The sequence below is a fragment of the Charadrius vociferus genome, unplaced genomic scaffold, assembly GCF_000708025.1.
Source record: "Charadrius vociferus isolate BGI_N301 unplaced genomic scaffold, ASM70802v2 scaffold321, whole genome shotgun sequence".
Classification (NCBI taxonomy): Eukaryota; Metazoa; Chordata; class Aves; order Charadriiformes; family Charadriidae; genus Charadrius; species Charadrius vociferus.
Window position 1 is genome coordinate 2,606,024 of NW_009646934.1, and position 27,580 is coordinate 2,633,603.

The window sequence follows — 27,580 nt, forward strand, 5'->3', positions numbered from 1 at the left end:
GCATTAGGTTTTTCTAACTACCTTATTGGCCTTCTCAAGTGTGCGTTCCCTTGTGTGGTGCTGACTGATACAAAAGGGTTTAAGTAACAACTAAAATGGAAATGATAAATTTACCCTTTCCATTAGAAAGAACTTTTATGAGAAGACTGTCTTGGCAGTGCCTGCTAGAGAAATGAAGCTTTTTGAGCCACAGCTGTACAGAAAGAGGAGGCTTTTTACCAGCATGCTATTTCTGAATAGCACTCAGGGGATTTCATGTTTGATAGTGGCCTTTGGCAGACAAATGTGTTTTCCAGTTAAGGTGATGGTTACTTCTGCCTACCTTAGACCATTTTGTGTCTTTAGATTTCCTGTCAATACAAGCTCAAAAAACTTCATTACATTTTTCCCCATTTATCAAACAAAATACAATTGAAGTATTATAAAATACTGGTAATGAGAGGGATACTACTACAATTAGTGTGATTTGAATGATCAACAGTCCTTCAAGAATTGTGGTGCTGGAGCATTTGATGATATCATTTAATGATTGTTTATACTAATCAATCTGTTACTATCACTAAGAAACTCTGGGTGCAGTTATAATCCAGATTTGGGCTTGTATTGTGACGTTCACCTGCTGATTCTTTTATTTATGTATTTGAAATATTATAGAAGTAATGATTTTTATTTATTTATTTATACTTGCAGACGTGGTCTATGCCCCCAGCCCTCTGGGTGCTTTGTAGGGATCTTTTTGCAGTTCCCCCCAGCCTCTTCTCTCAGGTTAAGGGATAACATGCCTTAACATGATCTTAAACTAAGTAACATTAAAAACTTGATACTTTACGGCGCCTGACTTCGCAGTTCTTATTCACATGAATTCTTCTGTTGAAGTGCAGTTTGAACAAAAAAAAAATTGCAGAGCAGAGTCATGAAAGAGGAAAAGTAAAGCGGGGGGTGGGGGGATGCTCTTAAAGCTGTGTTAGCCAGTTCCAGAGACCCATGGGTTCCCCGAGGGCCAGTTTAGCTGGCAGCGCTGCTGTGGCAGAGGTGACACGCTGCGGTCTGAAAGCCAGAAGTTCAGTCTCTGCTGTCTAACGAATGGGCCAGATCCTGTTAGCGTGCATGTGTGTTTTTGAACAGTAACTGTGACCTTTGCTGTAAAAGCCATGCTGCCCAATATTCTCACCAGATACTTTTTCAGGTTAGTTACCAGTCTGATGGTGAGGCGCTTTCTCCGAATTTCAGCTGTGAATTCAGAGCAACTGCTGACCTTTATATCTGGAGATCACAGGATCAGGGTAAATGGCAAGCAGCTGCCGAGTAGCATATGACTACGGTCATTGTCCTCCCTGAATTACTAAATTTCTTATTTTAACAACTTCGCTAGTGCAAAAAAGACCCATCATACAGTCACTTCTCTCCCACACAAGGAAATCCATTGTTGTTTGGGAAAATTCATCTGTTGCTAGCACATTATGGTAACATAACTTCTCTGTTTAGATGCGTTGCAAAACGGTTTCCGTAGGCTGTGAATCTTTTGTTCCAATTTGTTTTTGCAAAGAGAGGGGTGGAGGTATTTCTGCTAAAATTGCTCTTAAAATGCAGGAACTTTGTAATTAATTTTGGGGTTTCTTGGATAACCTCAAAAATAGTTTTTATGCTAGATGAAACAATTTTACAAAAATGAAAATTACTGACGTAAGAAGGCAGATGGTGTGATATCCCCCTTTAATGCTGATAAATATATGGGGGGAAAAAATTCCTGGAATTGGCACTTGTTTTCAGATTCATTAATAGAGTGAAGAATCATCATTTGATGAAGTATTAGCATTTCACTCTCAGCCATACAATGTTTCTCTGTTACAAAATAGCTTGAAAGTTGAGTGCAAAAAGGAAAGAGTACATCCTTAGAAATTAGGACACTAAACATTTGTGTACGAGGAGGGTTTGTAGTAATGCAATATGGTATCTCTTTCATCCTGACTGTTGGCTAGGTACTGTCTGAAAATAAAACCCTAAGTATTTGAATTCAAAATTGTGTATCTTTCAGGTTTTGGGTTATGCCTCAAATACATGAAGCAGCCAATCTCTTCCTTGTATAGAAATTGCAAAGTAGGCTGGTACTTTAGGCAATAAATGTATTTATCTTCTGTTAGTTCTAGATTTTGACTGGTCAGTGCCTTAGGCAGCTCAAAATCATTAAAAGTCTTGGACAGGTTCTTCAGTCACTAATAACCTGATGGTTGTGCTATGAGAAGCAGTGTTTGCACTTCTCTTGGGTTTGTTATGTTCGGTGAGCAGGGGAGGTGGCAGTATGGGGTTTGAGAATTGTATATTTGGCAGATTATACAGCTAATCCATTTGTTTGAAGTGGAAAGCCTGGGCGCATGGTAGGGATCAGAAAAGCAGGTGGGACTTTCCAAGGCTCCCAAAAGCTGAAAGAGAAGTGGGACTATACAAACTGAGGAAGCAGAGATTGTTTTGTTTGGTTTTGCCCTTTAAATTCAGTGTGTCTTGCTGCTGCTGGGAAGAAGGTGGTGATCTTCAAAAGTCTCTCTCCTCTGCTGTTTAGTTGTGTAGCGTAAGGAAATCTTCTGGCAGAAAGGCTGTTATGGGCACTGTTAATAGAAGAAACGGGATAGGGAAGGTGCTGGTCTAGTGGATCGCATACTGGATTGATTCAGATCCCTGTGTGACCAGAGTTTCACTGGACTTGATTAAATCACTTAACATAGGCTGCGCCTTGCACCTTTTTCTCACAGATGTGGCTATGGCATCTAAGTATGTGCTGGAGGAATAAAATTAAACATGGCTATAAGGGTATTGGGTAACAGTCGTATAGCTGCTGAGAAGGTATAGCGAATCTTGTGCATCTGACGTGTCCCCCAAGGTGTTCATGTTGTCTCATCTCTTGGCTTTTCATCTCTGAAGCTGTGTTCATTTTTACTTCTCACTATGGTACGTGGCAGTCAAGAGAATGATGTGTAAATCACACCTTGTTTTCATTGCTACATGTCCTTTGTTCAGCTCAAGTGCTGGTGTCAGAAAACTCCAGCTGGTTCCATCTCGAGCAGGATGTTAAGGAAACTTCAAATGTAGTCTGACCTTCCTTCTTGGGTACCACACATGCCCGGAGGTTTCCAACCCTCCTACTGAAAATAACGTCATAGTTTATTATGGTTATAAAAAGGGCTCATGTGGCTAAGTGTCATATAAAGATCCACTTTCAAAGTATCCCTTTCTCTCAGCTTGTGTGGCCTTCAGCTGAACAGCCTTGCAGGAGAAGGCAATAAACTTCTGAGGCAGCAAATTTTCATCTGTACATTTGCCTGGCTGCAGGCTCCAGACTTCGATGTCCGAGATAGAAATAGCTCAGAGATCTGATCTGGGGGGCAGGTGGGAGTCTCTCCAGAGATCCGTGGGCCGTATGGATATTCCAGTTCTGCACAGCTCACGGTGGCTTTAGGCAACTCACGTGATGTTCTTGTGCTTCACTAAGTCCAGCTGGAGTTCCTGGCTGAAAATTAATTGCTGTCTGCTCAAAAATGCCTTGGCTTAATAATTTCTAGAAAGGAAATGGGATGTGCTCAAGCATACATCAGCCCTGCTGTGCAGAACCTTAATGGTTTATAGAAAACTCCTGTGTATTTTATTTGTATATAACCCAGTGTAAGCAAAAAACCCAAAATGCAAAGCTTCTTTAGAGAGCACGTGTTGGTATAGGTATTTCTGTTTATAAAAGCGCAAAGCTTCTTTAGAGAGCACTTGGTATAGGTATTTCTGTTTATAAAAGAGGTAGTCTGCTTTGGAGCTGAGCAAAGATGAATGACTTAGTCTTTACTGAACATAAAATAAACACTAATTTATGTAGGTTTTTCAGGGTTTATCGTGAAAATTGAGCTAGATGTTGGACTAAGCAAAACACAGATGTCACTGTTACTGTGGCACCTAAGAAAGTGTATGCTGTCTACTTTGAGACATTATACGGCACTGAAGTAAATAAGCATTAAATAAGTCTTACATTTCTATGTGTTGGTGGAAACTTATTAAAGAAATTAGAATGTTGCAGTAATTTCTGGGATGTTTTGCATAAGGTAGTTACAACTTCTTTGTTGTGAAGAATACTAGGGGTGCTTATTCAGCTCTTCCCAATTCCCAGCAGCAGCTGTTCCTCCTCCTCTACTATACTTGCCTAGGCATTTATAAAGATGCCATTTCACTTTATGCTTTAGGGTATATCTGTTTAAGCCTATCTTCTTCGCTTTCTGTTGACATTAATGAATATTGAGTATACCAAACTAAGGTTTTGTTGTACAGTTAGGAGTAATTATCAAAGTATGTTGTAGGGTAGGTTAAGAGAAGGAAAACTTGTCCTCCCTGAGTGAGTATTCTGGCTTGTCTTCTGCCCCATTTATCATCTTTCATTTTCTGTAAGCAGGTGTTAGAGAAGAGGAGTAACATCACCCCCATGGTTAGAGTCTGCACTTACGGACTTGTTACAGCAGGGCTGGTTTGTTTGTTTTCTGTTTCTTTCACTGCACAGAAACCAATGAAATTTAATCCCCACATGTAGGACTCCTGTTTTGTAACTGGGCAGTTACACAACATGTTAAATGATGTTAAACGGTGATGGTGCATTAAAACAAACTCCATTGTGGTCTTCCACTCAGTCCTTAGTTGTTGGTGATTAAAATGTCTGTGCTTGCTGTAACAGATGGGCTGCTCTGCAGCATGCCCTTACTGGCTGCCTTGTGGTTCTTCCAGCGAGCCTGCATCTGCAGATCTCGCAGCGTTTCGTGAAGATGAGGTGGAAGAGCACTGCACTACACACACAAAATTATTTACTCAGGAAAAATAATAGTGTGCTTGGGATACAGTCCTCTCATGCTCTGTCTGTTTGGTGCTACCTCATTTAGGGTGTTTGCTGCTTTGTTGTATTTGTACAGTAAGTGACATAACTTTGGCAAAAGCTTGGATAATTATTTAAAACTTTGATGTACATGCTGTACTTGGTTTTCCAGCAGCTTAAAAGCCTGTTAAAAAATGTTTTCTTCTCTAGGGATGGATGAATGAAATTTATAATTATGATCCAGAAACATACCATGCTACATTGACTCACTCTGTCTATGTGCGACTCGAAGGAAGCACCTTAAGGCTTTCAAAACCCAATAAAAATATTTCTAGAAGGGCTGTGTACAATGAGCCAAAGCCTGAAGTCACATATGTCAGCCAGAAAATTTATGAACTTACAGAGAGCAAGGTGAGTGTGCCTTACTGATACCTGATTTTAACAAAGAACACTTTGAAACTTTTTTGAAATTTTGAGATTTTTTTCACTCCTCTAGTTTCATTTGCTGTCATTATGTAAACAAAATTGTTGTCGTGACTAACTTGAAAAAGATTGTGCTGGGGAGGAAGATTAAGCAGGATTTAGGAAAAAATACATATTTACACGGTAAAGGAAAAGCATGATTTTCCTCTGTCAGTTCAAAGCAGAAGTTAACACATGGGAGTTTAGAGAATTGTTCCCCGTACATTAGATTGCTGCATGACTGTTCCGAAGCTTATACCAAAATGCATAATCTTTGGTGGTTGTCTCTGTCCCAAGGCAGTTCGGACAACACTTGCATTTCACTTGAACGGAGAACATATATTGTATGTGGATGTGAAAGAGGAGAGCAAGAGGTGGCTGGAACAGACACGACTTGCTGTTGGTACCCACTGTCTAGGGAAGGACACTGGGATTTCTGTATCAAGAATAATGCTGGGACAGTTTTCCTATGTGTTATTTGCCTCCCTCAAATCTTTGAAGAGTAGCCATGTGAAGTTGATTCCATTAGCATTGTGTTAAGTAATATGTCAATACCCCATTATTAAAAGAATGGATTTTTTTAATGTGCTGCATCAATAGAGGGCCTTGGCAGTACAAATGTAGGAGGAAACTATGCTTCAATTGACTGTGGGAGTTAGAGGGAGAGATGGACCAAGGCGACAGTGAGGAAAACATCCCTTCGTTTCCCTGGATCAGGATGCATAAGGAGCTTGCTGTCAGCTCTGCTTTCCGTTAAAGGAAGACGGTGAAAAAGATAAAGCAGAAACTTAGATTCCTGCCTATTGCAGATTTGTTTTCCCATAATGAAGACAAGCAAAGCTATCACATGCTACAAGAGCGCTTGACTGACAATTGTTCTCCATGGTGTCTTAGAAAAATTTCCAGTACCTCCTCCTTCCCTCACCCCCGATTGGGTGCAAAAGTGCTGGGTGCCTTGAATATAATAACCAAATTATGGCTATTCTTCAAGGTATTTACCCACAATTTTTGGAGAATGCGGGTAAGTTCAGCCTCTTGATTGCAATTTTTAACTCTTACTACTCTTCTCATTGCTTGCATTGTCTCAATTCTCCCTTAATATTCTGAATTTAGAATATAGTTTTTAAATAAAGGAATAAAATCACTTTTATTCCTTGATTCTTACATACTCTGTGACTATTGCCAACTTCAAATACTCAATTTCATGTGGTGGGCCTGAAAAATGGAGTTTTAAAGCTCAGTTTAGATTCTCATTACCTGCCCCATGGTCACAGAAATAAAGTTCTTGTTTTTTTCTATTTTTTCTGCATAATTATGAGAATAAGATCTTTTAAATTAAAACTGAGTTTTTCCACATGATTATAGAAGTCTAAGCTACTTGAATAGTCCTTGTTTTAATTTTAAGGCTCACCAAAGACCTAGTAACAGTAGTAGATTGGACATCAATTGGTTGGACATTAACCAATAAATTAAGAGTCAGTTAAACCCAGGGGATCCAATGTAGGATCTGTATGTGTTGTGTTCCTATATTAATTGTGTGACTACAGAAACATAGAAGATACAATTGAAAAATAAGTTAATTTAACCCTTTCGTTTATCCTTCAGATTACCCTGGTTCCTAAGAGTCTGGCACGAAAACGGATTTGGAATAAGAAGTACCCTATTTGCATTGAACTTGCTAGACAAGATGATTTTATGGCTAAGACCCAGACTGATAAAGAGAATACAGAGGAAAAGTTATCCGCTGAAAAAGCGGACTCGAACAACGAAGAATCCAAGAAATCTCAGGATGGAGCAAAGTACACTAGTCAAAAGGATCAAGTGCTTTATCTTTTTGGAAGGACAGGTAGGGAGAAGGAGGAATGGTTCAGAAGGTTCCTTCTCGCATCCAAGCTGAAGTCTGAAGCAAAGAAGCTATCCAGTTTATGCGGGAGCAAGCCAGGTATTCAAATTTTGTATTCAAGTAAAAGTGCCTATTAAAGGAAACAAACCAAACTTACGTTTTCCCAGTGGTAGTTATAGCAACTGTGGAGCCATAGTGATCTTTACAGACAAATAATACTGAAGATGCTCTTCTGCTCCTTATCTTGGCCTCTCATTCCCACCTTCCCACCCTGCCTTTTCCTCTCTTGGCTATATACTTGACTATATGGCCTCAATTATTCTTACTATTTTTAGACTGTTTTATGTGAATACACTATTTTTCAGTGACTGTAACAACTCCTGTAAATTTTTTTTTTTAGGAAGAATTGTTCAATCCTTTTTTTCCTCTCTGTTCTGTTGGAACTGATGTAAATATTTGCAGTATTAGACTCAGTCCTCTTATTACCTGTTCTTCATCCTCCATCCTTCCTTCCACTCCAGTCTCCTGTCAGGATAAAGAGCTTTCTCATGGGTTAATGTTGCAAGCAAACACTTTATGTTTAAATAAAAAGTATATATCTGGATCAACAAATATATTATTCTACAGTATTGATCCAATGTTTGAACTATTAATTTAAAACCGTCCTCTGATATAATTTTAAATCTGAATGACTCATGCTTTTCTGTCTTTATTTTCTGAGCTTTTTAAAAATTGGTTAACATCATTATTTCTGACGCATAACTTTTTGAAATGCATATACAAAATGAATGGCTAATTAAAATTCTAATAGTTACAAGCTTTTGACAATCTTTTTAATTGTAACAGCCTATAATTAAATTAAAAAAAAAAAAATTTAGTTATAGGTACATTTTAATCACCTGACTTTTATTTTAGGCATTCCACAGCAGGGCTGTTGGGAATTCTGCCATATGTTGTACATATGTGAGTGTTCATATTTAAATATGCTATTGATCAGCTGAGTTTTCCAGTCCCGCATCCTGCTGAGTGCTGAGTCATACCAAATATTGACTAATTTGGGTTTAGGACCACCACCTAAGCACACAGTAGTGGAATTTACTTTTACACTTCAAAATGAGAAAGCGCTACTCTGAATGGTCTTTTTTCATAATGAATTATATCTGCAAGCTAGTTTTGTTCCTTTAAGTGTTTGATCATACACTGTGCTATTTGACTGTCAGGTTCCTTTTCTGTTAAATAGGTATTATTCCTTTTAATTTAGGGGTCTTGCCAACACACAGTAGAACTGATAGTCAATCTGGAGTTCTCACACACAGCCGAAGCAGCAGCAAGGGAAGCACAGAAGAAATGGCATCCCAGCCGAAGCACAAGGATCTGGCTGGCAATGTGCGGCAGAAAATGCTTCTGGACTACAATATTTATATGGCCAAGTGTGTTCCACATGAAAAGAAAAGCCCTTCAAGTAGTCCAGTCCTCAGTGCAGATAGCAGCCCTACAGCTGTGAAAAAGGTAATACTTTTCCCCCAGATGACGATCAGTAATGGTGATGTATTTTATCTTGTTAACTACTACTTTAAAAATCAGTTATGTAGAAAGAAAAATTGATTTCTTCAACTACAGGTTGGGCCTAAACTTTTTATAAAGTAAGTGTGGATTTTCATGCTTGCCAGTTCCCTTTTTAACACAGTTTTTTTCTTAATGTAGCATACACATTTTTAATTGATTTGGTTTGATTTTTTTATTTCCCAAGAATGTCTGTGGTTTTTCTGATTTTTGCAGTGTCTTGTACATAGAAGATTGTACAGCTGAAGGCAATATGGCTGTAGATTTTCTGCATTAGGAATGCACAGGTGTGTCCTAAAAACCATTGGTCCCAAAAGAGCTTGTATCTTATGCTTAAGATTAAAACAACAAAAAAAACCCAACCAAAATTCCACAGACCTCACTTCCCAGTAGTATTAAAGTTATTTTTTTCTCTGTGTATATACTAAAGTAGATTGAACTAAAAGCATATTTTTGAGGTCCTGACTTGTTGAAACAATTTAAGTGGAATTTTTGGTACTTGGTAGTAAAATTGATCTTTGTTTTCTGCTGATTGCGGGGAGCTAAACACCTTGTACTATTCCTGAGTGCATGTGAGCACCTGATTGGGACAGAATTGTCATATAGCATAAGTTGGATGCTTAAAATCTGTTTTCAGCCCCACCTTTGGCTTTGCTCATGCACTCTGGATCACATAAAGCAGTGCTTTTTGTCCTGGACCCGAGAACTGTTGTTCTGTTGCATGTTTCAGAAAGTGCTTAACCTCTTCAGTTCTTCTCAAGAATGATGTTCTGGCCCTGTTGCCGTGAATAGGGTTAGGAATTTGCCTTTAGTGTGTGTCTGATGGTCTTCTGGCTGTGGCTTTGATGACAGCAGGTCAGTTTTTACTGTAGTATTGACTGCTGCTTGGGTTGATTGGGGGACAGAAATGGAATTGGCTCTTGTATAGACTACAGCTTGATTTGGACAGTCTTGCTCAAAAAAGACATAAGGCATAGATAGATGGATTGTATGGTTTCCATTTCTAAAATGTCTTTTAGAGCAATACTAAATGGCTGACGTGTTAGTATTGTGTAGTACATAGCAGTGTAATAGTAAACAATGTCTATAACTGTAACTATTCCTTTTGCCTCTTGGACTGCATTTGAATCACTCTTAATAAACAGAACTTTAATATTAAGTATGACACTCTTAATAAATGGATCCTTAACATTAAGTATGATCATAATTCATTTAATTCATGACATGCATCTTTGTTGCCAGACTTTCATACAATGCCCAGAAAGGAGTAGTGTGCCATGGTGTAGCATGCGAATAAACACATCTTGTGTTCCCCCAGGAAAAAGGATATTCTGGCCCCTGACAACCCTGAAGCAGTGATGAATTTGCTGCTGAATCTGGCACGTGTCAGAAATCAGTCTATAAATAGATTAGCAGTGCTGGCAGGAAACTTGCGTCACAGCAGAAGCTACTAACCCAGCAATTCTGCATGTGTGAGGCTGCAGCCATTGGGAGCAGTCGTTGCCAAGAACTGGTGTTCGGAACTGTAGCATCTACCTGACTCCTCTTAGAAAGCACTGCTTTTCTGCTTGCTTCAGGATTTCTGCCTGTAATAATGAAAGGCAAATTCTCTTTTCATTGCAGGCAGTTGAGAGACTTTAAGTCTGTTGTCTTTCCTTCACGGAAACCTCCTGGTTTTAATTAAATACATGATAGTACACACCCAAAATTATTTCAGCTGCCTTTGCTTTCATGTTTGTAGTCACTGATGCAACATCTGAACATATATCTTGAAGTGTTTTGAGACCAAGGCATAATCCTCTTGGACTGTAAACAAAACCTTTAATGCAGCAGAAGGAACAATATGGTTTCCTGAATCCTATATAAAAACACTGGAAGGAAGAATTTGTTTCCCTGTACTGCATTTGTTTATCATCTGTGATGTTTCTGAACTGGATTTAAGGATGTAAGATTGGGTCTTGCTTTCCTATTTTTTGATAAAACAAAAGAGTAGCTGTTCTTCTAGATCCTATTGGGAAGAGTGTCTCTACTACAGACACATTTCTAAGTCTGCCCACTCTGGGCTTATCTGCTTTTTCTGCCAGAGGTTAAATTACATACAACTTTCTCATTTCATTGCCAGAGGTCAATCTATATCTATGTGGTCTCATTCACTCTGTTGCATGTCAGGATGGTGACAAGCAAGCTCATGTCAGGCCAGCTGATGTGGCTGTAAAGCTGCTATCTGTGCTGAGCATTTAGTGTTCTTAGATAACCTGGGCTATAACACTGAACTTGCCAGTGTAAATGTGGCCTTTTCTGACCTTAACTTATAGAATTTATAGAGCTGAATAACCTGCTCTGTGTTTTTAGTTACCAGATGCCCATGTGGAAGCTGAAGAAGAAGAACAGGAGGCCTGGGTGAATGCTTTGCTTGGAAGAATATTTTGGGATTTTTTAGGAGAAAAGTATTGGTCTGATCTAGTGTCAAAGAAGATCCAAATGAAACTTAGCAAAATCAAGGTAACTAATCTGGACTACATATTCTTTATGGAGGAAAACAAACACATAGTCTTTGGGAAACACTTGTTTCTCACTTGTATGTAAAAGATAAGTAAATAAACGTGATGCAGAGTTCCAGTTCAGCTTTGCTATCCATTTCACAGTAGGATCTCAACATGTTAACTTTGCTGCTTCGGTTTCAAATGAACTTACTTAACTATTTGTGTCTGTGAAGCTTTTATGTAAAATGTAGAAGAATTATTGTATTTACTTTAAGGGATAATAGAACTGCTTATAAGTCATGAAATCTGCTTTGGGAAATGGTAATGTGCTCCTATTAACTTCAGACACACACTGCTGGCAGGAGAGGTCAGTGGGAGTAACAGTCAGGGAAAGCTCTGTCTGTGGGGTGATGGGATATAATTGTGCATCAACTGCATAAGCTCAAAGGGTGAGGGGCGAAGTGATGCTTCTGAATGACTTCTGGGTCTTCCCTTTGCATTCTGTAACTTCTGAACAGCAGCAGTTAATCACAGGGCTGTTTAGCTCCTGATGTTTGGGGGAGGAGTTTGCCTGTTCCTAAAGGCAAAGGAAGATGTAGTCTTGCTGACAAAAGCTCTGAAATTTAGCTGCCAGCACCAGCTGTGAGATACTGTTGCTTGTGCTTTGGAAAATAAGCAGTAACCTAATTCTGCCCTGGCTGCTTCCACGATTGTGACAGCAGGGTACCCAAACATCTCATCGGAAACAGTTTAAATGGAAAGACTGGGAATGGGGGATGGATGTATTTTTGATAGGTTAAAGCACTGTCTGTTCACAGGAGATAGAGTTTCTATCAATTAGAAATACTTACATTAAGTAGATACCCAAATCATTGTAATTCTGTGCCTCTATAGTAAAATTATGATACAGATTTAAAAGCTAATGTGCTATGAAAGAATTTGCCAAAGATAAAAATAGCTGAGACATTGAGATAACTGCAACTATAAAATATGTGACTGAATTTAAAATCCAAAGAAGTCTTTGATTTTTCTTCACAGTAAAATAAGATTTACACTTCATTCTTGAGCTTTTTACATGCTTTGACTAAAAAGCATGCTGGGCGTTTAAGGTCAGCATCTCAACTTCAGCATGGTTTTAAAAACATTTCAAGTTCAGATGCTGAATCTCTCCCTAAAATATTTTTTTGAAACCGATAACTGCAAAATCCTAGAATTGGAAGACATTTGTGTAATTGTGTTTGTGTTGTTTCACAGGTGGCTTTTCAGCTCAATCCATTCCTTAAGTTTAATGACTTTTCTTCTCTCAGGAAACAGTCATGTTTGGTTCCATAACATGGATTTGATTTTTACATTCTGTTCTTTCAGCTGCCATACTTCATGAATGAGCTAACTCTAACTGAGCTTGACATGGGGATAGCAGTGCCGAAGATCCTTCAAGCCTTCAAACCTTATGTTGATCACAGAGGTAAAATACATGCTTCCTCTTTTGGTTTTGCAAGGTTCATGCCTTCGTACCTGTGGAGAACAGAATTTTGATCTGTTAATCTCCAACACTACTAGCATCAGGCTTGGTATAAACACAATTCTATAGATATGGAAATATAATCATGTCTTTCCATTTGAAATAATTACTGAACTAAACTAAAATTTGTAGGCAACAGAGATGCAGACCTGTATCTGATACTCTGTAATGGACTACAGAGAGCAATGCACATCTCCGTAAGACTGATCTGATTCTGTACTGTAGCAGGAAACAGGTTTGGCTCTCTTCAAGAGAAGTTGCACCGTTCTGAAAACAGTGATTCAGAAAGTACAATTGTTATAACTCAGAAAAGAATACAGTGTTGCTTTGAAAAGAAATTTCAAAATACAGCATCAGTTTATGTTCTTAATGTTAAATACAGATTTTTTTAAAGCTGAATAACTTTCACACTGCTGCTTTATGAACAGAACTGTTTTTCTTTTCTTTCTAGCTTGCATATGGTCACAGGAGTATATCTGAGGATGCTCTTGTCATTTAAGTAGTTTCTCAAAGTTGGGTTAATGTTTCTTAGCCTCGCTCAAGACTTACAACTTTTTGGGGAAAAGCCTTATCTCTATAACACTGGCTATCTTGCTCTCAACTTTTTGAAAGTATGTTTTCCACTGAGGTTTAGAAACAAAGCATGTTTGAAAAGAGCAAATTGTTTGGTTGTCATGAGGAACACAAACTGTCTTTTAAGAGAAATAAAAACTGAATGGATGGAATAAGCTCATGTGCAATCGGTATTTGGGGAACTAAAACGTATTGCTGCTTTTTGTCATATGCTTCCTGTGTGGGACAGCGGATTCTCCACAGTACTTAGAACATCCTCCAGCATTCCCAGTAGCGAAGTGGCTTCACCATTGGTAGAAATTTTGTTTTGAGTTACAGAAAACAAAGTGAAAACTTTGTAAAATCATTACGTGTATGATGCTTGCCAAGTGGTTTTGTGGTTTCTTTTTAAACAAATTTATGTTTTGGGGTTCTTGTCAGAGTGTTTCCCTTTGCCTAGACTTAAGCATTTTTTTAATTCCTTTTTCTATTCTCATAACTTTAGTTGTAACCAAAGACTCTCGTTCTAAGTCACGAGATGGGATTTAGGAGACTGCTGAACTCTTGGCTTCAATTAATTGCCAACAACAGCATTGAGAACAATTAACTCCTTCAGTTTCTTGCTCAGTTAAACTGTGACAATCAAACATTTATGGTAGAATTTGTAATCCTTGTAATTTCTTTCCTATTGTTGAATGACGTGAGCTCTTAGTATCTGAGTTTTTAAGAGCTTGCAGTGACTAATTACTGGAATAACTTGTTTTGCTATTGTACTTAAAAGGACATAAATAAATAAGGGGATGATAATGGGAAATGCTTGTTTTCATAAGGATAAATGTATTTGTTGGTAAGTTGACCTATGAATAAACCACACATGGAAAAAAAAAAAAAAATCCTAAAACTTCAAGCCAGTATCCAGAATGAACACTTTTAAGAATTTCAGGTAGCTTTTTGTGAGTCTTTAGAATGCAATTCCTAATTGTGATGGGGTTTTGTTTTATCCATATTTTTTACCAGTGCTTGATTACAAGGAAAATATTTTTTTTTATTATATGACTCCTCTGATTAACTAAATTTGTTAACAGACAATGTTAGGGGAAAAAAAAAAGTTTCTGTTAATACAGTCCTATTTGGGTGACAGCATATGCTGTATTATTTACTGTACTCCTGTCAAGGCTAGGGAACCAGATAACTCTGAATAAATTGTACCATCTGCCCAATTCTTCACCCCCACTCTCCCTCCCCTACCTCTCTTTTTCCCTCCGGAAAATGCGTATGAATGCTTTCTGGCCAGAAGGAATTTTCCCTCTCCGTAATGGCATCCTTTGCTTAATTTGATCTACTGTTAAAACAACATTGATGTTTGGAGCATGCTGACTCATTGGTTATCCAAGGTCTGTTTAGCTGTTTTCTTGTTTCTGATGGTCTTACTGCTACTTCATTACTGTAAAGAGGAAAAATCTGTATAAGCTTGCGCTTGAGTTGTTGTGCTTTATTTTAGAACAGCATTAGAAAAACTGTGTGATGGAAAAGAATAATTTGGGTTAGTAAAGAAGCAGCTTGCCTTCAGTACTGCTTCCAACATGTAGTATCATAGTGCATCGATGTGGGATATAAACATCGATATGTTAATATAAACGGGTGAGATTGTGGACAATGCCATTCTTCTGATATGTTTTTGCAGAAAAGCAAACCAGTTGTTTGAACTGGTGAACCAGTTGTTTGAACTGAAGAAGCGTGTCTTTTTAGATCACAAGTGGTCTTTCTAGATCAATCAAACCCAAGGAGTAGTTACCATTAATTGCTTCTGAATAAGTAAATAAAAGTAGACTACATTAGTGGTTGATGTGCCAGATACTGGTAGGGCATATTGTGTGCAGCTGTGATGTCTGGAAAAGGAAGATGCATAATCTGTTCTTAGTAACATCTGATTTCTAATCTCTGGATCGCAAATACCGTACAGCTTTTTTTTATTCGATGGGACTGCAGGGTGTCACTCAAGAGGCAGGACCTAATCTTGCAATTACTCCCAAGACAATTCTTCTGATGACTGCAGTAAGCAAATAGTCTGCCCAGACAATAGGATTTAACTTAATACCATACATCTAGAATTGTTCTAAGTAATGACCCTGTTTGCTGTGAGTCACGAGATTAATATCTATAGCCGAGTTACTCAGCAAATCTTTTCATACTTCTTTGATATACCATTGTTGAAAGAAAAAGAGACTGCAGGTTGTGATGTGTGACAAGCAAGATTGCTCTGGGATTTCAAGTTTTGTTTCATTTGGACAGCATAAGTAATAGAGAGGAGTGTCCCTGTTACTGCTTGGCTTGGAGCAGTACTGTAATTGTTTTGAAGTGAATCCTTGCCTGTATTATATTTTCTTTATCTTGATTGAGATCTCTTAAGCAGTTTAGGTATGTGCAAATCACACTCCTTTTTTTAGATCATTAGGTGTACTCACCGATCTGTTGTTCAGGCTTGGCTTTGATTCATATCTGAACATTCAGCTTTTGTTCCATAAGCTTTATGTGAACAGAAAACTTGCTTTGATAAGCTTTTAATTATTTGTGAATTAATTACATTGGTTGGCGAAAAAGTATGACGTATAGACTTTTTTTAAACAAGTTTTGGCTTGACATTAGAATAAAGTGATTGTGACTGTTCTTAAAATAACATTTTTTTTGTTGTTGTTAATTTTAGGGCTTTGGATTGATTTGGAAATGTCCTACAATGGATCTTTTCTAATGACTCTAGAGACCAAGATGAACTTGACCAAACTTGGTAAAGAGCCCCTTGGTGAAGCGCTTAAAGTTGGAGACATTGGCAAAGAAGGGTAAGGTATTACAATGGTAGAATCAAGCAAGAGCTTTCATAGTGAAAAAGTGACATTTTCCTTGTGTGTATGCAGCTCTGGCTCTGCAATAGATCGAAAGGAGTTGGGGAGGGTTGCATACATGTGAGTGTAGAACTTGGCCTTTTGTGCAACTTTAATGTTTGATTACCTTATTGATAATTGTCTTAATAAAAGGCTTTTATAGTACAGTCTTTTTGCATATATATATTAGTAGGATTTTAAAATATTCTGTGATTAAAATTTAGTTTTGTCTTATGCCTGATTTGTGGTCTTAGCCAGTAAGACTTGGAGATATTGGAGATACACAGGCAGATATGGAAGCAGACACATGTAACGTGCTACTACAGAATGGTACAGCTACAGCTGTAAACTGTGTAATAGTAAACAACTATGGAAGGTAAATAGGCTGTAATTGTTACGTAAAGACTTTCCAGCAGCTTTATTGCATCTGGTTACCTTCTATGTCTAAGTGAAATGCCTTATAGATGAACTAATTAGAAAACACGTGTACTGTAACTTACCTAACTTGCATTTGTGCTTTCCCTCTCATTTTTATGATGTTGTTTGAATTTCATTAATCTGTCCATTTGTATTAACCTGGTGAGTGACACCTGTCAAATATCCATCCCAACAGTTGTGGAATGTTGATTCTCTTTGTGCTGTATTCTCTTCGTACTTAAGAAATCTACAGTCGCTGAACAATAGCTGATCTCTGATTTAGTGTACAACCACTGCCAACAAATCAAGAAAATACTCTTTAAGTCCTGCCATTTGTTTAGATATAAGTAAAATGTTGTGGTCTTTCAGAATTAGGATACTAGATCCTTTGTATACTCACGTCATAGCTCTGACCATTTATTCTGAGATATCTTGAAGTAATACTTATAGCAGCACTACATTACAGTGCAGTCATGACAAGAAAATAAATGTGAAAAAAAAAATACTGGCTGAATGATCTCATACGCTGGTAGAAATTCAAAGGATTGTAAATCGACCTAGATTCTCATTGTCACTGCTTGAAATAAATATTTCTGAATCTACATCAGTATAATTGGTAGGTGTGATTTTATTTATTTATTTATTTATTTATTTTTTAAATCCCTTTAATCTCGTCCACCCAAACAATTAGGGATCGAGAAGGAAATGTCCATACAAATAAAATTCTTGCTTTTCTTCCTCATCCCTTCAGGATTTTCTTTGTGTATTTTTATCTGTCCAGTGCAAGAATGGCCTCAGAAATAATCAGTTAACACATTGATTTCATATTTAAAAATCAGCTTGATTCTAGCTGAGCAATAGGCCTGCAGCAATGCAAATGTAAATGTCTGTAGCTAAGCAACCAATTACTTGAAGGTATAACCATTAACTGTATTGCTCCCTGCACATGGCTGTGATGTTTCAAATGCTCAGGGCCAGGTACTCTGCCAGCTTTACATAAAGAGCAGTCTGATATATTCTCATCTGAATGACTTTTTTTGGTTGCTCGTTTTTTGTTTTTTGTCCTCAAATACAGTTGGATATTGTAAACAAACAAACTAAAGACTCTGAGTAGTGTAGAACGGTTTGATTCTCATCTATGCTTTCCGTGGTGTTAATTAATTTTACTGGGTTATTTTAATTATCAGTTGACAATTGCTGTGACAAATCAAGCTATTCTGCATGTGCTTGCATCCACAATCATGTTGTCTGTAAGTGATGCATGTTGGTTGCTTACGCTCGTTTCTATCCCTCAAGAGGCTAGAACAAACCACCTCTTGAGATGCAGTAACCACAAACTCATGTAAGAAAGGCATCTACTCATCCACAAAAGGGGGGGAGGGTAGGGAACGGGGGACAGGGACGGGACAACACTGAGTTTTAACTGTCCTTGGATGTTGTCAGTGTAAAGCGAGACAAATGGTTGCAGCCTATTCTATCACTGCTGCTGCATTACTGTTTGAAATAGAAGTGAAGTGTGCTCTTACACAGTTTGATAATGCTGTCTGGCATGCACTCTTGGGAAAATGCCGCTCTCAAAAAGGGTGGAAAACTATTTAATTGCCAATTTTATGAAATTAATACAGTAGCAGGTTCTACCATACTGGAGATTAGGCAAATACAGGCAGGCTAACCCAAAGTTACTGCAGTTTCTCACCCCATCAGTCCTTTCTGCTGTGTTGTACCATGTAAAAACAAAACGACAAATGGCAATTCATAAAATATTGTGCAATCTGCTCAGGAACAATACTGTAGCTCCAAAGTGGTTTTGTGCCAATGTTTGTGTCATATAAATGGTCCATTGTATGCAGAGATCCCCCGAAATCTCACTCAAGCTTATTTATTGTTGCTTTGTTTAGTGCAAGGAAATCTTGTGGTCTTAGCCAGTTGGTGTGTGCTTGTGGAGGCGCTTCGGAGGGCCCCATTACCCGGGCAAATCAAACACCTTCTTGTACGAAGGTGACACCTTTGAGAGCCTTAAAAATGCACAGGGCATTCTTTGAACTGGGTGGTATGACGTGCGCAGGAAAGTGAAGTGAGGTCACACCCAGACAGAAAATGTGTGGTTTGAATCTGACCTAAAAACGTGAACTTCTCCCAGAGAAACAGCTCCAGCATTGCTATTTGGGCCAGTGACATGAGCCATCCACCACCCCCCCGAGTCCTCAGGGAGGTGGTTCAGTTTGGTGTGCTGTTTCGCTCTTCTGTGGATACAAAACGCATCTTTGGGTACCAAGAGGTTTATGATTCTGGTTCTGTAGCCTGGGTAGCAAATTCTAGAAAGTGTGGGGAGGCCATGGGATCACTGCTCCAGTTCTTAAATACGCAGTTAGGAAGGAGTGTTGTGCACTGTGAGCTGTACCTGAACTGTCCTTCTATGTTAGGACTTCATGCAGCAGCTAACAGTTTGTTCTATGTACAGAATAGCAGACAGTAGCCTCAGTCCATGCCCTGTGTGAGGTTATTAAATGCATCAAATAAATTTTCAGGAACACACACACAAAAAGAAAGACAATGCAGCTATAAATTGTATTCTGAACAAGATGTAGAATATTATAGTCCTGGGTATAGTCCCTAGGGCTAAAACCATGTGCTGAAACCAAGAAGCTTGTGTTGTGTAACCATTTCAAGCTCTTGCATTCAGTAGAGATCTGTTAATACGGAAGTGTGTTCACTATATCCTTCCCTAATTTTAATCCGTTTTAAAGATTTGAAACTTTCTCTGTGATTGTGTACATAAATTCTTCCACAGTTGACGTCTAGGAATTAGTTACTACTGTGTGATATTTTGTATCCTAAGAGCAGCACTTTTTTGATTTTATTACTTTACTTTTTTCCCCTCTTCTCCCCATGGCATTCTTTGCCTTATTCCATCTTGGACTCTCTTCAGAAAAAAAACAAAATAAAACCTGAAATCCTGTAAACATCATTCACTGTGAGGAGCTTAAAAATTCACAAGTTTGAAGGTCAATTTCCCTAAAAATACATTAGGGAAATGAGTATTTCCAGCAAAGGTACTAAAGGAAGATTATAGCCTAAGTTTGTATGGGACAAAAGTATCTCTGCAAAACATCTACAAAATACTACTTCCCAGGGTTACATTAAATGACTTCTGTTAATAAAATTGCATTTGTTTCTACACAAAATCGGTAAGTGATGGCACACACTGTAGCTACAGTAAGGTGACTTGCTAGTTTGAGACAACTTTGCTCTGCCAGTGTGAGTGTTGTGTATTTCCTTTTGGAGGCAGATGGCAAAGATCTGACTCTCTAGTGCTTTGCACTTGTCACCATTCCTGGAGATATATCTGTGCGGCAAAAACTGCATGTGTGTGTGAGTAGACAAAATGGAATTTATTGATGGGTTAAAAGTGCTGTGAAGATAAGGTATATATGTTGTGAAGATAAGGTAGACATGTTAGTGGCTCAGTTAACATCTCCAGGGGATTCTGGGATTCAGTTGGTAGAGGATCTCATTTTAAGTTGGAGTCCTATGTTTGCTTTTAGTACAAGACAGAATTGTATGTTCTCACCTTTCAATTTTCAAAGCATGTCTTTGTCAGAGTTTTAAAAACAAACAAAAAAAACCCCCGTCCAGCCTACATATTGCTCAACTTGCACGGAAAGCCATGAGCAGCAACAGAGACTTTCAAATGTATTTCAAATAATCTCCACATTTGATTTGGATATGTAGAATAGCCATTTCCCTGCCATCTTCTTTTATGCGGGTTTACATTCCACTGGAGAAAACAAATTTTCTGTTGGGAAGCTAGTTCTGACAGCCTGCCTTCAGTGATTTTGGTTTTGTTCTTTTAGGTAGAGTTTATTTAAAAAAAAAAAAAAAAAAAAAAAAAAGAGGAGGGAACATTTTAGTCTCGAATAGAAATACATGCAATATCAGTCAAAGCTGTACATGATGAATAGCTATTTAAGAATATTACATTTGACCTGGAAATTGCATTGTTTCAGTTTCAGGCCAAGGGCGTATTGTCTTGCAGACAGCGATGAGGAATCCTCCAGCGCTGGGTCTTCAGAAGAGGATGATGCTCCTGAATTGGCAGGAGAGAAGCAGGTGACTCCAGGAGCAGAAGGGTGAGTGGTCTACATAGTGTGTGTTAATCCTGTCCTCCCCACTGCATTTCCAAACTTAGTGTAAATGGTATCTTGGTCCAGTCCTGTGATGCTCATTGTCACACAGAATGTCAGAGTGTGAGTATATCGAAGCAATTAAGCAAACACAACTCACTCATTTCTAGAGCAAAGAGCAGCAGTCAAGCCATGTACCACAGAGTGACAGGAAGCTGCTCTGCTGAGTGTTTAACCATGCTGGAGCAGTGTTCAGCATACAGCACTCCTGCTGAGTGGCCTGTACAGTGCTCCATTTGACACCTCCCAATTCCTTTGCTATTAGATTACAGAGAGAGCCCAGTCGTTGGGCCAGAGAACCTATGGGGACCTTCCCCAGCGTGTCTTGCCTGGTAGCAGAGCCCAGAACAGGATTTTGTGTGTGAACTAGAAACACTTTGTTTGTATAAAGTATTATACCCGTACTGATCCTGCTGATCCCTTATTTCTAGTGTGTTCTTTTCTTTAAGAAAACAACTGTTATTCAAGCCTAGCTTTCTTGCTCAGGGTTGTGTGGTTTGTTTTCTTCTGTTTTTTCCTTTTTTTTTTTTTTTTTCCTCCTCCTTTAAGGGCTTTGAGTGTCTGGGCTGTGCAATACTGCCCTCTGATGCTGTGCAAGAATTTTAAAGAAAATTTCCTAATGTCAGTTTTGCCACGTCATTCCTTGTTTTGGCTGCTGTTCTGTGGTGGTTGTTTTTGTTTTTTTTCTTTTTACAACTGATTGAAATTATGCCATGCAATGAGAAATCTGTAGTAACACTGAAATGTCTCAGACAATCACAATGTTTTCTATGTCTGAACATGTCTGTGATTTCACAGTGAATGTACCAAAAGGCTCCGTGATATATTCAAAATGTTCAAGGGAGTTTCCTTGGAGTTTTACTCCTAAAACCTTTTGAAAACTATGTGATGAATTGTTGGAATTATTTCAATAGATTCATTTCATATCTTTAATAAATATGTAGATCATATAAAGAACTCTTAAGGACAAGGAAGGAGAACAAAGAATTTTTTAGTAAAATACTGAAAGAATTTCCTTACACTTTTCAAAAAGCTTTAGTATTATCATTATAGAATCTGGTGAGAGGGTAACTACTTTATCTGCATAGAGTTACAGCTAGTGTAAAATCCAGAATTATATCAGCTGAGGAGTTTCTTGTCGTATCTCATGCTAAGGAAAAAGTTCTGTAAAAGGCTGGATAAACATGAATTTTTTGCAGGATAGGAAAATAGTATTTCCTTAGCAAGGCTATCTCTGCTACATAACATCAAGAGCCACAATTAGTATAATATAGTGTGTGAAAATACATACTCTAAGGATAGCATGTTTGATATTTCTGAAATGGGATAGGTGTGAGAAAAGACATACTCGGTCCTTAAAGCATCTGGTTTAAAAGTGAGGATGCCATCTGACACTACTGCCAGGAAAAGTGGCTTCTTTCTGCAGGCACGGTTAACCTTTTTTGGAATATCATTTCACCCACTGCCAAAATCGCCTTCCTCTTCTTATTCACCACCTTTATACTCGTAAATGCTACAATACCTGAAATGAAAACCTTTTTGTTCGACACACACTGTTAAATAGATTAGACATGATGGTTGGGCCTTGTATGCTGATACGTGCGTATGTCTCAGTGCATCTGTGTCTCCACAGTTTTGTTAGAATGGTAATAGACATGTTGTCATTTCTCATGCCAGTTTGCTGGCATAAATGATGCACGTATATTTGCAATTTTTAAAAAGGTTGCATTTCAAATTCCATCTGGGAAGGAGGCGTGTTCAGACTGGACAGAATTTCTGCCAGACGCTTGTAGCTGACACAGTATGGCTGCTGCATGCGGGCACTTGTAGGTACTGCTTGGACATGTGCATATGTACCTGTTTAGAATTTTTATATCAAAAACTCTAATGATTTAATAGGAAATCCCTGGGTGTCTTAGCAAACAATAGGTTTAAAAAAATTACCTTGATGTACTCTTTTTCTATTCTCCAAAGGTATGTCGGAGGACATCGGACAAGTAAGATCATGAGAATTGTGGATAAAATTACTAAGTCAAAATACTTTCAGAAAGCAACAGAGACTGAGTTTATTAAGAAGAAAATTGAAGAGGTCTCCAATACTCCATTGCTGCTAACAGTTGAAGTACAAGAGTGCAGAGGAACCCTAGTAATTAACATTCCACCTCCACCTACTGACAGGATATGGTAAGAGGAATTTACTGCAGAACTGGGCAATGTTTCAGGTGTGTGCAACCCAAGGGATTGCAACTAAGAAAAGAGGTAAAAGTGTAGCTGAAATGGGCTCTGGAAGAGGTGCAATACAAACTACTTGTAAATGAGATAAGAACTGCTATTAAGAGAATATTGATAGTTAACACGTTTAAGCATATGCTTCATGGGAGAGTTTATAATAAAACCTGTTGTATGTCCTCTCCTAAGGTATGGCTTTCGAAGACCTCCCTACCTGGAGTTAAAAGCTCGGCCAAAACTTGGTGAGAGAGAAGTGACTCTGGTTCATGTAACTGACTGGATAGAGAGGAAACTTGAACAAGAGTTTCAGGTGTGTTTCCTTTACATTCCATTTCATTAATGATAGTTTTGGTCTATTAGAGGGGTGGGGTTTTAATTTTTGCATGCTCGTATTTCGTTCAAGGCTAGTTGGCATCCTCCACTGCTCCTGTTCAGTAGAAAGGATGCTAAGAATTCAGCTGAAACTGACTTCTGAGATAGTCTCAAGACCATGTGTAGACCTGGATGGAAAACTTTTTTAGCACTTGTCAGAATGATACTTAAAGCCAAAAATGCAACTTCTTTGAAATAGGTACCATGTGAGAATTTGTAGTACTTAAATAAAAACATAATCCTTGGTGTTCTTAGATGATAGAGGGCCAAACTGTTGTCTGGAATTAAGAACAGATGAGGCAGTAAGGTGTCCTGTTACTACTTCCTGTAAAATAAAATAATTTTTAAAAAACGCATTGACCATAGTGCAAAATAGGAAAAAAAACCCTCCAAATTTGCAAATACTTCAGTTAACTGACCATTCATTCCAGACCCCAACTTCTACAATAAACCAGAAATCAAACACGCTTATTTCGTAAAAAGTACAGATTGAAAGTATATAGGTAAGAACTGAGAAAGCAGCAGAGTTAAGAAGTGTTGGTATGTTTCTTGTAGTGCTATTTCAATTGAATGGGAAGTGCAGAGATCTTCATATTTCTGAGCTTCATTTACAGCTGCAGCACAACTAAATGGCTTGAGTTAATGGACACCGTAGGGCTTCAGCGTGGGCATTGACTCAAATAACACTGAACTCAAGAACCGTTTATGTGGGAATTTGTTGCATTTTTTAACTAAACAAATCAGAAAACTGAGTTTTCAAGTGGCATATGAAATGTAATTTGATTGAATTGCATCTTTTTCACAGAAAATCTTTGTCATGCCAAACATGGATGATGTTTATATTCCTTTAATGCACTCAGCCATGGATCCCCGCTCCTCTACATGCCCTTCTAAAGATCTGATCACAGAGGCCCCAGATCAACCATGACATGTGAAGACTCTTGCAGTTTACAGTATTATAAAAGTTATTCTCATGGTTTTATAAACTGTGCTGTAGTTCTCATCCTTAACTTGTGCCACTTCCCCCTCCCCAAGGACTGCCTATAACCATACCTTTGTGCTCACTTGCCTGGTTATTGTTCCTGTGTACTTCAGCTACATGAAGTTTCATTCCATTAAGCAGTTGATTTATTTTTGTACTGGCTGCCATCAGGATTTTAACTCAGAGGCTAAGATGACCTGTTCTTTGGGGGAGGGAGGAGGAACCTAACTGTAATAGATCAAGGAGCTTGTTGACATACCTTTTGTTCAGCTTATGTTTTCATGCTATGTTAATGTGCATTAAAGCATTGAAAGGTTGTTTGGCAGCAAAGGAACTGCGTGCCAAATGGAAAAAATCCTAAATAAGGAATGAATTTATAAAACTGGAAGAATGCTTTTCTTTCTCAGGCAGTTGGAGGTGTAGAATGAACTGTTTTATGTTCTTTCACTTCTGCAGTCAATAGCTTGTGTCAAGCAATCGAAATATGAAATGCTTTCAGGATAAAAGAATGTAAATTGGATGTATAGGTAATATTGTGATTCAATGTGGTATATACATATTACTTTTTTCATACAGAACTTGTGCTTTTTTTGGGAAGCAAGTAGCCATAAGACACACACAACTATCAGTGAAAGTGGGACTGTCCGATTTTTGTAAACGAGGGGAAAAAAGTTGGTAAAGCCATGAGACCAAACCATAGCAAGCCGCCTTATAGTGAGGTACAATCACCTTGGTTCATGATTAATTCTGAATGTTTATAAAGACATGAGCACACACATAAAATGTCAATACTGCACATGACCAGAAGTACTTAGTTACCCTACCGTGTATAGAGCCTCTTGCTACAGTGAAACACACACCGAGTTTTTTCTTATAGAAGTTTGTTGCTGTGATTCTTTTCCATTGCACTGTGTTTACATGCGAAGCATGGGACCAAATTCTCATGTTACAGCCTTGCAACTCCAGACATCAAATAGCTTGATGTTTGTGAAAACAGCTGTGACTGAAAGACTTTGAGCCCCATGCATTGGTTTCTTGGACTTTGTGGAATAGAAATTCAAGCATTGCAGTTATTCAAGCGATGTAATTAAAAGACTGTTTCTGCTAATTAATGGCCAAAACTGATGGGGGAGGGGGAACTGCCTTTTATTTCTATCTAGTATGATGATTCAAGACTCAAAGTATGCAGTAAATTCAATATTTGAACACTACATATCCACTACTTAACACATGTAATATTTTTCTGATACTCAGTGTTGCCAACTGTTCATGGATGTCAGAAAACATTTTAGTTTACGAAGAAGGTGAGTTTTGGCTCTCCTTTTATAACATGATTTGCTTTTTTTTTTTTTTTAGAAGTAATTTTTAAGAACTTTTTTGTACGTTGTGTTGTCACATTTGATGTAAATCAAAATTTCCATGTGTAACTTGATGATTTACCATCTCTAAATGAAGCTATTATATTGAAGGTTTTTTAAACAGCACCTTGCCTGAAACATAAAAGAAAACTAGCATTTAATATATTTAAAATTAATTCTATATTTGAACACCTATTTTGGTTACCTTTAATTGAAATATTAGTAGGTTATATTTGTTACCTGAACTCCTCCTTGACCATTCCAGGCTGTGTATATTCTGGGGTTTGCTCTGATTATGTAGGCATTATTGCCTTTCATGAAGTCTGCATGTCTTGTACGCAGGTCTTTTATATGATTTAATTTCTATGTGCAATAACTAAAGTCAAAGGACTAGATGCACTAATGTGTAAACAGATTTAGACTTATTACACAAGATTGTCATATTGCACTTCATAAACTGTGGGTAACTACAATCTGCTTGCTTTGTTTTATTAAATAAATTTATCCCATGTCAAACAATTACTCAGTTAAAATTTATTTCTACGTAGTGCTTAGCCACTATCTTCTGCAAGTTGTTTCAAAAACTTCATTAGAAAGGCAACTTGATAAGACGACATAGCGTGCTATCTGCTTTTCAGATTCTTTTTTCATATACTCAAGTCGCGCTTGGTTGTTATGGCATATGATGATTTTAGGGTTAACTGAGACTTTCTAGGTCTAAAAAGTAAAAGCTTAAATTGAATAGTTTTACTGTAGTGAAGAGAAACTAAATTTCACTGCAGCAGTTAGTATTCACATTAGGAACATGCTTTAAAAATGTATTTTTTTTTCATTTTACACCTGTGAAAACCTTGATCACCAGGAACTAGAGAACAGAGGTACCCTTTGTAGTAGGTTTGGTGCTGAGCTTCAGCATCTTCTTTTACCGTCGTCTTGGCCTCGGCTACTACTCTTGCATGCCCAGTCCTGTCACAGGGTGGGTATAGATGTAACTTTTCTATATACAGGAAACACGATGTGTAACTCCAGCCTCTCTGCCTGCGGGACAGCACGAGCACAGCTATTAACAGATGGAGGCCCTTTAAGTAGCTACAGCTTAGATCAGAGAGTCAAATTCCCACTGTTTCATGTTCTCTTCAGCCATGTGCATGAAGACCAACACAGATGAACACATTTCTCTTGCTTATTAATAGCCAGCTCACCTTCACCCACGTGCTTTACTCTTGCAACAGCTGGGCACTGATCCCAGCATTTTTGCTACTTAATAGTTCTAAGTCCCCTCCTGCTACTGCAGGAACACTAGATGCAGTGGTATGCGCTGGGTTAAAGTCCTGCTGAGCCAACCGATGGAGCACGCGTAACCGGGATCCCCCTTCACGCCGCTATTTACCCTCTCCCATCATACCACGCCAGGCGCGAAAGCCGCGGGCTCCCGTTCGGGTGCGGGAGTGCATCCAGCAGCACACCCCGGCCAGAGCACCGCCTCCGCGCCAGCACCCGGGGCGTCCCCGCCAGGCTGCGGCGCCATTTTGTGGGGCGGGCGGGGCAGGCCTGGCCCGGATAAGCTGTTGCTTGCTTTTAAAAGCGCCACCCAGGTCAGGCCGAGCAGCACCAGTTATGAACAAGCGCTTCGCTCTAGCACTACTTCTTGGCCGGCGGCGCCGCGGGCAGGGCACGCCGCCGGGTCAAAGGCAGTGCGGGGAACGGGCGGACACGCGCGCAAGAACCAGCCGGAGACGTTCACGGAGAGCACACAGCTTTATTTGCCGTCACCCGTCGCCACACGGGCCCTGTAAGACACGGAGGGAAAAGGGTAGTAGGTCTGCTTTATGCATACCCGCGATCTCAGTGTTAAAGGAGCTCGGCCTGGCCTGGCCTGGCCTGGCCCTCCCGCCACCCG

At 38.7% G+C, this 27,580-nt stretch overlaps 1 protein-coding gene across 2 annotated transcripts in view; it reads left to right on the plus strand.

Moving 5' to 3' along the window:
• Positions 1-24,915, plus strand: part of TEX2 (testis expressed 2) — a 29,065-nt gene extending 4,150 nt beyond the window's left edge. Inside the window, exons 2-11 of one of the 2 annotated variants that reach the window (XM_009894787.1) lie at positions 5,045-5,245; positions 6,902-7,238; positions 8,401-8,648; positions 11,055-11,204; positions 12,551-12,650; positions 15,964-16,096; positions 20,563-20,685; positions 22,714-22,923; positions 23,158-23,278; positions 24,146-24,915. In XM_009894787.1, the coding sequence (XP_009893089.1) occupies positions 5,045-5,245; positions 6,902-7,238; positions 8,401-8,648; positions 11,055-11,204; positions 12,551-12,650; positions 15,964-16,096; positions 20,563-20,685; positions 22,714-22,923; positions 23,158-23,278; positions 24,146-24,268 (1,746 nt within the window). In that variant the 3' untranslated portion in view covers positions 24,269-24,915. Of the gene's footprint in view, positions 1-5,044; positions 5,246-6,901; positions 7,239-8,379; positions 8,649-11,054; positions 11,205-12,550; positions 12,651-15,963; positions 16,097-20,562; positions 20,686-22,713; positions 22,924-23,157; positions 23,279-24,145 lie in introns of both variants that reach the window. The other variant, XM_009894786.1, reaches the window with a different exon arrangement.
• Positions 24,916-27,580: the final 2,665 nt, after the last annotated feature.